We start from the raw sequence: 13,103 nt of genomic DNA on the forward strand, positions 1-13,103 counted from the left end.
TGTCTTTCGAATTTTTATAAAAGATAATGGCTTCTGCAACTAGAGGTGGTACAAGTAGAGGTGGTGGTAGAAAGAGGGATCCTATGTGGAAACATGGCACACCAGGTGCAGTGGCAGGAGAGGTTATTTGTAACCATTGCACGAAAACTATGACCGGTGGCATATACTGACTCAAAATTCACCTTGCACAAATCAGTGGACAAAATATTACGGTATGTGACAATTGCCCTGAAGAGGTTCAAAGGGAGGCAAAAGCAAGGCTTTCAGAATTTGAGCAAAAGAAGGTAGAAAAAAAGAGGACAGCAGAGGCAATGGCAGCCCCATCGGGGAATATCAGTTCTACAAAGTCAGAAAATTTTGGGGTGGGCAGCAATACATCTGGTTTTTTCATTCCTCGTAACACTCCTGGTGCACAACCTGAATTGTTAGGTACTTCATGGAATAAGGAAGTGCATCAGTAGACAAGAGCGGCAGTGGCTAGATTTTGGATTTACAACAATATTCCGTTTAGTATTATTGAGAGTCCATATTGGGAGCAAATGGTCAGTGGATTGACCATTTCTGGTAAGGGGTTCAAGTCCCCAAGTCGTTATGAGTTGAGTGGGCTATTATTGCAGGATGAGGTCCAAAACACACATTAGCTAGTGGAACAACAAAGGAGGAATTGGGAAAGGAATGGCTGCACCATTTTATCTGATGGGTGGACGGATAGTAGGAATAGGACACTCATAAACTTTCTAGTTGCTTCAAGGGGACAGGTGGTATTTTTAAAATCGATTGATGCCTCAAATCAAGTGAAGAATGCAGAAACCTTGTGCAACATGTTGGATGAGGTGGTGACCGAAGTGGGAGTGCAGAATGTTGTTCAGGTTGTGACCGATAATGCAGCTGCATATGTGGCAACGGATAAACTTCTACAGGCTAGGCATCCGTCATTATTTTGGAGCCCTTGTACTGCTCATTGCCTTGATTTACTCCTCGAGGACATAGGGAAACTTAGTTGGGTGAAGAATGTGGTTGAAGATGGAAGGGAAATCACAAAGTACATCTACAACCACACATGGGTCTTGGAGCTTATGAGACAACACACTAATGGTAAGCATCTTGTGCGTTTAGGAGTCACACGTTTTGCCATGAATTTCCTCAACTTACAGAGCATATTACGTGCATTGCCCAACCTGAAGAGGATGTTTGTGAGTGAAAGATGGTTGCAAAGCCCTTATTGTAGGAAGCCTGAAGCAGAGAAGGTCGTGAAGGCCGTTTTTGATGATAGATTTGCCAAACTCATGGAAAAGATCATCAATGTAAGTGTTCAAAGTTCAAATTTCAATTGATGATATATTTTTAAATTTTCTAAATTACACATTGCTGATTTTTGTTAAATTTGTCATGTCTAGTTGTTAGAACTGTTGGTGAGGGTTCTACGGATGGTGGATGGGGATAAAAGCCCCATAGGGTATCTATATGAGGCCATGGATAAGGCCAAAGAGGCAATTCAGCACTTGTATGGGTCGGAGAGGACTAAATATGAACCCATATGGCGCATAATTGATCGAAGGTGGAACTAACAACTCCACCAACATATCCATGCTGCTCCCTACTATTTAAACCCCAAGTTCTTTTACTCCCGCAGTTTCAAAATAGATTAGGAGGTTCAACTCGGCCTTGACACATGTATTCAATATTCAAGACCTCATTGTTGATGAGTTGCAGAGGTACAAGAAGGGAGATGGGCCATTGTTTTCTTCACCTATTGGTATTCGTAAGAGAGACACCCTGTTGCCAGGTAAAAAAAAAATGTGCTCTTAAATCTATTTTACGGTTTAACTTTACCATTTATTTCAATCTTTAAGTTTATAAAAATATTTACCAAGTTATAAATGCCAATTTGTATGCTTGCAGATCTGTGGTGGGAAGATTATGGTTCCACAACGCCTAATCTTCAAAAGCTTGCAATCCGCATATTATCTCAGCCTTGTAGTGCTTCTGGTTGTGAGCGCAACTGGAGTGTCTTTGAGGCCATTCACACAAAAAAGCACAATAGGTTGACTCAGAAGCACTTGAATGACCTTGTATATGTGCGGTACAACCTTCGACTGCCTGAAAAGAGGGTACAAGGGAACAATTCATATGACGCACTTGACATTGATGAGATTGATCCATACACAGCGGATTGGATTGCTGAACCTGATGGTGCTACTGGTGGTATTGATGTGGATGCATTTATCACTGACGCTCAATTAGATGAGATGGAGAGGGAGGCAGCTGAATGGGCGACAGAGGTGGCAGAACGTGAGGAGGCGGGAGATGAGTTTGTTGATCCAGAAGAGGTAGATTCATCACCGGTTGAGGATATTGCAGCAGTAGCAGCTGCTGCTGCAACACCATCTACTTCAGCACCCACTCAGCGGCAACAAAGTTTTTTGAGCTTTAGTCGCAAACGCAATCTATGATTTCTAGTTTTCAATGATATGAAACCATGAACTTAATATGTATTCAGACTTCACCAATTTGTTTTGTGGTCTAGGCTCTACAATATGGATTTGACTCAATCGTATTTACTATTTAGAACTTGAACTTGTTTTTTTGGTATATCACTTTGCTATATGCCATATGGTATGTATTTGACTCAAAGTCTCAAACTATGATTTATATATGATGGAAACCAGTAATATGCTATTGTGTTCTAGAAATTTCGTGTATACATGTGTTTTTTTAGAATATTTAAAAAAATTATATATTTTCAAATGTTCGATAATTTTGCCGATTTGTTGCCAATTTTTTCCCAATTTTTTTTAAATTTTCGGCCAAACGATTTATTGCCGATTAAGATATTTACATCTTTGATCTTGTCACCCTATCATATGGTTATCCATTCCGGCATATCTCATCGCCCTATCATATGGCTATTTAGCATAATGTGCTTTGCTATCCATATTGGCGTATCTCATATCATGACAGCCACTTATCTTGTATCTTTTTGAAACAAGGGGCTTTCCTCCAAAGCGAGGCTCGTTTCTGTTACACTATCATATCTATCATTTATCTCTATCTCTATCTTTTATCTTATCATCTGACATGTTAGTCTGCAACTAAAATGTTTGCGATGCATCGACTAACAATATCTATTCCAAATCTCAGCTTCATCTCATTGGGGGCAACATCATCTGATCAACGAAAATCTGCCTCCCTATCGCAAGTCTTTATCCTCCTCTAATTTAGCTTCGCATTTCTCAGCAAACACGTGCTCGCTAAAGTGAGGGCAAAATGTAATATCAAAAATCATACCCTATGCAACTTAACGCGACAAATAGCGCCCTCCACCACGTCATCGGAGGTTGTGTGCCGCCATCTTTGTCCTTTTATCCATCGGGATCGCCTTGTCAGCTTAAAACCGAAGATTCACCAGCTTTGTCGGCCTGTCACCTTCAGGACTCCACCGCGGCGCGGAGACGTCTATGCGATGCACTAGCATCCCACAAATCTGCCAGTCCATAGGTGGTCATTTGAGTGTTACGCCTGTGTCCGAAAGGAATCGTAACGCCTCTACATGCGACCACTGGCGTTGGATTTTCGTCCAGAGCCTATATCTCTCTGGTTTGAAGGCATTTTTGGGGATATTTTGGCATTTTGAGATCACTTCTTGCAAAAGGGAGTCCTTGATGATCTTCTAGAGAGATAATCACAAATTTTCCAACATTCTACAATCTACCATTGTTGCAATCCTTCAAGCAACTCATAGCGCCCTCTCCACAAATCTTAGAAGGGGAGTCACCTTGCCTTTTCCTTGATTCGTTGCATATTTACATTCATTTATTTCGAATCTATTATCATATTTGTATTATCTTTATCATTGTATCTTTCCTCATGGTTTTATTTAGGTTGTCCATGGAGGTGGAAACACCAAACAGGGATCTAACTTAGGTAGACTCCAAAACACAACCCCCAACATTTTCACTCTTGTTTGTGTGTAGGTGAATAATCGTGGAAGAATAGTCACTTTGCGGGAGGCTCCAATCATGGACTGGTTGTGAGTTTCTCTTGTCTTTTCCCCTTTTATTTTGTCCTAGCCATTTCGTATTCTGTATTTATTAGCCTAGCTTTATCATTTTTTTGTATCTTTATCGCATTATAATCGCGTCTGGTACCCTCTGTACGACCTTTGTGCCTCGTTCGTACAGGGCGACAGTGCGTCACACTAGTGTCCCAGACCTGCGCACTCATCCTCTAGACAGAGGTTTGGCAGAGTCGTCTGGGAGCCCTGGGTTGCGGTTTGTTAGTTCAATTTGATATCTTTATCCCCTGGCTCACCCTTAGCGCCAGTTTGAGTGAGGTATCGGAGGATAGATTTGTTCTCTAGAATCCATCATCCTTGAGGTAGCAAATTTCCTCTGTTACACTACTTGAATGAGTGGTTGATGCCTCTAGTGAGTTGGTGCTCACAAAGTGAATGAGAGGTTAGTGCCTCTGCAAGTTGCAATATCATTTATATAAAGCAATTTATTTAGTGTTTGTATGGATACTGTGTACTTGTGTTATTTGAATTTAAATTGTTAACAAAATTTAGAAAGATTGTGTACTAGTTGTGCAACTGTTCTTGATTGCATTTATACATTTATCATTTTATCTAGCACTCAACATGCATGAAGCAAGGCATATATGGTAGATGACCATGATGTTAAAAGTTCATTCATTTTGGTAGTCATTTGTCTTCATTTTGGCCCCATGTGTTTTGCTTCCCATTTTAGGTAGTGCTTTGGCCTCAATACGTTATCATTTGCTAACTTTTCTTCCTCATGCTCGCAACTGTTCACTTCCCACAATATGCTAACTATTTCTAACTATGTGGTTGGGCGTTTGGCTCATTTAATAGTCTGTTGGCAGCCAGCCTGGTTTGAGTTCCTAGCTGTCACACAATCGTTACCCAAAGTCAAAAACAAATATTTGAGGAAGAAACAAAAGGGCAATTGAGGAGCAGAGAGAATAGGTTCTTTACTTCTATATCTAACAAAATCAATAATTGAATTAATATTAGAAATAACAACAAATACTAGAAAAAGAAGTATAAGTATATTCAGCAAAGGATCAGACTTGATCATCCTCCATTCCTTGGTGATAGTAAGTCTATTTAAAATTTTAAGGAAATAACGGTTACCAAGAACACAACCATAGACCAACCAATTATTATAACTACCCGAACCCAACAAACAACTATAGAATTATAGCTACAACTCACTTAACGGCAAACCACTTGAAAAAAATTTCATGGTCTTCTTCTGTTGAACCATTTCATCATTTTGACCATGGTAGTTTTCTAAAGACACCCTATAACTCTTAAGCATTTCTCATATTTTGAATCTGAAAAATACTCCCTCCATTGATCTCTACAACTGTTGTATTAATCCTTCCTAGTATGATTCTACCTAAGTCCTCTAAAAAACTCCCTAGGGTTGGAGTACCCGGATATGCCCTTGCCCCTCTCCAAGCGTGCATGGCCTCGTACTTAAAATGGATAAGGGTACAATATGGCATGGATACATGTCAGATACAATACCCATGCATGCCAAAACAACCTTTATTTTCCAATCGTGCCTAATACTATTTAATTTGATTATTTTTTAAAAATCTAGCATGAATCTTCCTAAAATTAAATTAAGAAAACTTTAATCATACAATTTTATTTTATTTTTATATAAACAAAACCTATACCCAATGAGGAAGACAAATTAAACGTTTATCTATTTCAGCGAACCATTTTTTTTAATACCAGATTTTACAAAAAAAAAGAGAGAGAAAAGTAATTGTTTATAATTTTTTATTTATATTTAATATTTCATTTATTTTGTTTAAATGTTCGTGATTTTTTTTTTTTAAATGTATCCTTTAAAAATAAATAAAATTTATTACTATATATTTAGTTGTTTATTCTTTACTAAATTATTTAAATTTAAAATATTATTTTACTATATATTTACTTATTTTATTATAATTTTTTATTCTTAATTAAGATTTTTAAAACTACATTTGAAAGTAATTTTTTTCATGTTTAGATTATTATTGTTGATTTAGTTCTTTATATTTAAATTTTTATTTTTAATTTATATATATATATATAACAATTTTACTTTATTTTATTTTAATTTAGATTTAAATGGCATTATTGTTAATTTAGTTAAAAGGCCCTAGTTTGTGTATTTTTTTTATTTTATAAATTGGTAAATCAACTTATTTATATGTAGCAATTATGTGTCCACTGATAAGTTAAAAAATTGCATTAAATATGTTACGCGTTTTTACTAGTTTGTCACTAAATTTTTTGGGGGGCTTTGGGTTCATTCGTATATATATATATATATATATATATATATATATATATATATATATATATATATATATATATATATATATATATATATATATAGATATATAGATATATATATATATACATATATCTATATATGTACATATATCTATGTACATGTATGTATATGTATGTATATGTACATATACATACATGTATATATGTATATGTATATATATGTATACACACACAAACAAAATAAGTCCCCAAACATATTTGAAATTAAAATCGTTTTACAATGCTAAAAAGATATAAAATTAAATTATATTACAAAATAAAATAGTCAAATATATTACTTTTAAAATAAAATATTATTATATTAAAATTAAAATTAATATTAATATTTTACACTTACTAAATTAAATTATAAAAAAACAAAAATATTAAATTTAAATATTATAATTATTTAAAAATATCATAATATAGGTAAATCAAAAAATTTAATTTTAATTTATTAATATATAAATAATATGTTAAATTTTATAATAGAGATCAAGCTATGGACTTATTTAGGGCACAATGGACTTCATTCCTCGGTCTTCTCTCCTCGAGAATATAGTGAAATAACATTGTAACCACTCATAAAGAAAATAGATCCTTAGCATTCGTGAGATTCCCAAAATTGTGGGTTGATACCTTTGTTCTGCAAAGAATGCAGTGAGCCTCCCGAAAAATGCTTATGGTGGACAGAGGATGATGGTACCATAAAAACTAACCGCAAGCTGGATGGGAAAAGGGAAGCACATACAAGAAGAAAAGCTGGCCACCACAGTCAGAATCAGGTGCACCCACAGGCATACTGAACCAATGCCCAGATCCATTGCGAACAGGACCTAGATCCGGCCAAGCAGCCAGCAATTCCAGCTGCTTAGTGTTTTTATAGAAGTTGTATCTAGTTGAATCCATATTGAGGATCTTCAAAAATAGCTGAATCTTTATTAATATCTATGTCCATTCAACTTTGCCTAGTGTTTGATAGCAAGCTGTTGTAGGAATGATGTGATGATGAACAATTGCATACCCTCAAAAATCCATCATAAAGCACAAGGAAATACCTCACACAAATGAACATAGTCAATCTTCAAGTACTGATCTGTCCTTGCAAACCTGGCTAGAATGACCAAGTAATATGTCCCAACGTTAATGCGACACTACCCAAACTTCCCAGGCCTTCTAACACAGCAAACCGTGAATTATAGATATTAATTTCACTGAATTTCTCAAAGCTAGATTAAAAATTTGACAAATTGAAAAGAAAACTCCAATAACAAATGAGGGCAACTTAAACTGTTTTACTATTATCGATGGAACAAGAGAATTAAAAAAGTTTACTACTCTGTATATCCAAAGATGACTTACTCTGGAAACCCTTAGAGTGCTCTGAAAAAAATGTCATCAGATGTCTGAACAGTGGCTACAAAAAAAGGGCACAAGGAAGTGGGACATTGGGCCGGAACGTATTGACTTGGATAGTTCCACTGCCCACTTTGCTACACTTGATGTTTACATTGACTATGAGCCAACTAGAGAGCATGAGAGTGCTAGTGTTAGTGGTGGTAACAGTGTCAGTGTCAATGGCACTATTTGTGGTTCTTCTAATATACAACTACATACATCATTAATATGGATTGTGATGATGATATTTTGATGACCCATATGGTATTTGATCAATGATTGCTGATTGTTGACACTTGACATTATTATTTTTTAACTTTATATCGTGACACTTGAGTTTGATTAATATTTGTTACTATTAATATTGTCGTGTATTTTGCTATGTTTTTGACTATTAATATGGTTGTGTATTTTGAACTTAATTACTGCTGCAAATATGTATATATTTCTGATTTTTATATGTTTTGTATGGATGAAGCCAACCCCCAAAACATTTTGACTGAACACGTGAACCGAACCCTCAAACCAAAACCCGAACCGGTAACTTAGGATTACTTGAATGTCAAAAACTTTGCTTGTATGTTTAGATGTAACATCAGTCATACCATACACCACATACAGATTTGTGTAATCAACTTTAAGGAAGCTAAGTTAATGTACACAAATGGGCAGAGCTGATAAATTACAACTGTGAATTATAACCAGTTCAGGCAACACCACCCAAAAAAAGGTTACAAAGAAAGAGATGATCCACTGCACTGCAACGTACTACTTAAGCTTACACCAGCAAGAGATGTCACTAATAAAAGAAACAAACGAAAGAAAAAGAGGGAAACAAACAGTCTTCTTAATTAATTGTGGTTGAAATTAAATCGACATTTACTCTCATGTTTCTAACTTTACAATGTACAAATATATTTAAAATGGAAACACAAGGTTATCATCCAGTGCTCTTATTTCATATTCAAGCTCAATATTTATGGCCATCCTAAATTAAGGCACTTAAGACAACTGCAATCATAACATTATGTTAGCAAACAATTAATAAACGAAAATTGGCAAGTGTTCATGAAATGCGATGATTTTATTAAAAGAATGGAAGTGTACATATAGCATTCATGAAGACGGTGTTTCTATTAAGAGAGAGTAAACTGAAGAAAAATAGAAACTACCTAATATGTACAATAGATTACATCCTTGACCATTAATTATAAACTAAGTTACCGGTTCGGGTTCGGGCACGGGTTCGGGTTCGAAGAACCCGGTACGCCGGTACGGCAAAATTTTGAAAAGGGGTTTGAGTTCGTTTGGGTTCGTTAGTACAAAAACATGTAAATTTTATATATATATATATATATATTTTGATATTTGTGAAGCCTATAAGGCTATAAGCATGAATTAAAATTTGCATGTCACATAGCATCATATAAACAACAAAACAAACATAAACTTGTAATCATAGCATCTTGAACCTGCTCTCATAAAACTTTTGTTTGCAACACAAATGAGGTGAAATGAGTCAATAAAATGTTTTAGAAGTCAATTTTCGGTTATAATTTTCACTTTTTACAAGGCTGAATTGAAAAAAAAATTAAATTTGCATTGTTTTTTGACTTTACGGGCCGCCCAGCTGCCCGGGTTCGACTGGGTCCGCCCGGGTTCGACTGGGTTCGACTCTGGGTTTTTCGAACCCTGGTCGAACCCAGGTTGAACCGGACCCATACCACGGACCCAGTCGAACCCGAACCCGTACCAGGGGGACCCAGAGGTGAACCCGATAAGCTAGATTATAAATAATAAAGATAGTATTCTAATACCCTCCCTTAATGGTCAATCTATCAACTAAACCAAGTTGCCCCCTAAATTTTACAAACTTGTGGAGACTCAGAGACATGGTGAGGATATCTGTTGTATGTTCCAAAACCTGAGGCACGGATCCCAATGCAAAAACTGAAGCAGATTCGGGTACAAACTTTGAGAAGTATGTCTGACACAAATCCCGAGGTACGGATTTTTGACAGACCTAGAAAATTCTGACGAAGAGCCTGAAATCTTTGTAAAAAACCCACAAAGAATCTGTAGACTAAAAATTCTTCCGACTAAAAAATGTGAGAATTTAATAAAAACCCTAGCCGACAGAACCCTAGGTCGAAATGCAGAGGCAATTTTTTCAAAAAAATCGCAAAAAATAGAAAATCTGCAACAAAAATTTGAAACCAGAAAATTTTCCGAAACACACAGAAATCACGAGCTGCGAAGACCAAATCGTGCATGTAAACAAAGCCGCCGTCACAAAGGTAAAAAAGAGTCGTAGCGCAAGAAAGAAAGCGGGTCGCGTGAATCAAAAATCACAGAAGCCGCGGGTAGAGAAAAAAACGTGGGTTGGAGTCCATCACGTCACAGGAACAGACGGCAAATGGCACCCAGAATCGCGCAAACAAAACACGAATGCAAAGAAAATTTGTGCAGAAATGCAAGTGATCGTAGGAGTTCGCAATTTGTCCAAAGAAGAAGTTGATGTTGCGTGGTTAGCAAAAGAATTTTTCATCGCAAACAGTAGGTCACGATCACGCGGAAACAACACAGGTTCAACGCCAGGCAGAAACAAATCACTCCCCCTTTAAAAACAAAAAATTGTGCCCTAGCCAAGAGAGAATCCGCTCACAGAAAAATTCGTTTTTCAGAAAACTAGAAAAAAAAAATTCATTCGAATTTTTAACAAAAACGAAATTCATTTTCCCGCTCTGATACCATGTTCATGAAATGCGATGATTTTATTAAAAGAATGAAAGTGCACATATAGCATTCATGAAGACGATGTTTCTATTAAGAAATAATCTTAAACTGAAGAAAAAAAGAAACTACCTAATATGTACAATAAATTACATTATTAACCATTAATAATAAATAATAAAGATATTATTCTAATAGTAAGCTTTAAGAATCTTATCACTATGCACTACTCAATAACTTTAATGCATACTGTTTCAATTTTTACAAATCTATAGACATTAAACATATTTATTACCATTCCACCTTATTTTCTAACAAAGAGAACAATACGTTTCATTCGTTAAAAACACCTCCTTGCCACTCACATTAATTGCATTCATCATATGTAAAAATTAGCATTATTTTCTTGTCTAACTTTCCATTGAGCTAAAGCCATTTTAAACATTCACGTTTAACTCAATACTTTTTAAGGTAAAAGTTTGAACAATTTATCTTGCATTTTAGGTGAGCTTTTACGGAGTTCAATATAGAGCTAGTATGTAGAAGAAATGTACTTTCCAAACAACTCTGTGCATCATTAGTAAAACAAAAATCAAAAAAGAAGATTGAATCAGGAGATTATTGTACTTTCGATAAATAATCACTACAAAGCTAGCAAACAATTAGATTGTAAAATTATTTCAGAAAGCTTCCTTTATTTCTCCAATTAAATAACTTGAATAAAAATCATTGATCAAAAATCACTTCCTTTAATTTCAATTATTGAATTATATTGGACTTGAGTATTTTGCAAAATTAAAACCTACAAATACCTGAGAAGAAACTTCTTGTGAACTATTGCCAATCACAGGGGCTTTTACAACTACTGGAAGATCATACTGCTCCAGAAAAGTCCAGACAGTATCTTTCAAGGTAGGAGATACTTCCACAAATGTAGCGATAGCATTCCTCAATGCACCCTGCAATAGATCCATTTAGAGCATATCACCCTCAAATGTAAATGATGACTAATACGAGAAGCCATAAATTTCAAAATAGTTCCATGTATTTTCCAAACCTTCAGATATGGTGGCACATTTTCATATGGCAACAACTTGAACAAAGGTTCTATATCAGGGAACCATAGCAATTTTTCCACTGAATTCCCATTCTGTATTACCTGAAACAGAAGAACAAAGAATGTCAAGTAGTATAGCAAGAAACTTAAAACCAAACAGTACATTTGAATTTCTTTCCTTCTGAGAAAGCAACATTATGACCAAAAATACAATGGATATAATAACTCAAACAACAATTTCCTAATCACTGGTAGAGATAGTATAGATCCCGTAATGAAAAACTACAATTATTGATACAAGTTAACAACAATTCTCACTTTTTCTTTCCAACATAAGATTTAACTTTAGAGAGCAAATAGGAATTAGAAATGTACCCTTTGCAGAACCCTCAAATATGCTACCAATACCCTCGCATCACCTTCCTGAAAACTAGGCAATAATGCCCTTGTATTTTGAAGGCATCTCTTGAACTTTTGTTCATAGACATTAAGAGAGTTGAAAAGTATATGCCACCCCACATTACGAATTGCTTTGCTTTGAAGCAACTGAAATACTCTCTTAGCACCTTCCTCACCAGATGCCTGTTAATTTGAACACAAATGGATAAATTCATAATCAAGCAATCTTACAACACGATAGATCCAATTAACAAAAAATCTTCACATTAAATATAACATGACATGATGTTTTACAAAACATCACAAGGAAAATTGGCACACTATCCTGTAAACAACTACTATTATAAACAAATGATAATCTTACCAGCGTACTAAGCAAGCTTAAAAATGCTACAAGCGTTTGGTAGCTACTATGATCTTCACCAGCAAAGCACACAAAGTTCCATAAAGCTTCATTTCCATCTGTTAGGCCTGGCTCTCTCTAGCCATGGTTCCATTTACAAACTGTTAAAAGAGGTGCTAGCATCTACAATTAAAACTTAAAAAGAAAAAAAATAATTTATTCATAATACTGAAAAGTCAACTAAATCAATAATATTATAATAACCATAATCTTGTAAGAATGTTGGTCTAAAATTTATAGTACTAAAGGATATAATAGCATATCAGGTACAAACCATAAGAGAATAACAAAGGATCTCCATATGGTAAATAATCTAACCTGAATAAATTCCTCAAACGAGACAACGATGCACTCAAAAATCGATGACCATCAGAATAAGAACAGCATTAGAAACAAAATTATTCACATGTATAGAGTGCTCAGTTACATAAATTTTCAAACATATAGTACAAGTGAAAAGTCTGAAAGAATAAAGGATTATCAATGCATTTATTTCTTCATCCAAGAATCACAATAAGTTTCTATATTGTGCATATAAATATTACAGTGAATATCTAAGCAAGCCAAGTAGGAAAATACAATCCAAAATTTACGTTATAAGTTCTCAGATGTGCTCTGCCAACCCATGGGGGCATCTAGAGCCAGCGGTTGAGCTTATTGAAGTACACACACAAATACCTAATCGTTTTGCAGAAGCAAATCTAACCCAATATTTTCCTCCTATACTAATCTAAGAATTATGTTTAAACCCTATC

At 35.1% G+C, this 13,103-nt stretch overlaps 1 protein-coding gene across 1 annotated transcript in view; it reads right to left on the reverse strand.

The window, feature by feature from the left end:
* The window catches only part of LOC131041900 (nuclear pore complex protein NUP205), a 269,379-nt gene that overhangs the window by 159,145 nt on the left and 97,131 nt on the right, over positions 1-13,103 (reverse strand). The window contains exons 12-15 of the mRNA XM_057975129.2: positions 12,310-12,426; positions 11,922-12,128; positions 11,547-11,648; positions 11,302-11,448 (exon numbers count right to left, since the gene is read on the reverse strand). Coding sequence (XP_057831112.2) covers positions 11,302-11,448; positions 11,547-11,648; positions 11,922-12,128; positions 12,310-12,426 — 573 coding nt within the window. The remainder of the gene's footprint in view (positions 1-11,301; positions 11,449-11,546; positions 11,649-11,921; positions 12,129-12,309; positions 12,427-13,103) is intronic.

The sequence above is a fragment of the Cryptomeria japonica genome, chromosome 1, assembly GCF_030272615.1.
Source record: "Cryptomeria japonica chromosome 1, Sugi_1.0, whole genome shotgun sequence".
In the NCBI taxonomy this organism is placed as follows: domain Eukaryota; kingdom Viridiplantae; phylum Streptophyta; class Pinopsida; order Cupressales; family Cupressaceae; genus Cryptomeria; species Cryptomeria japonica.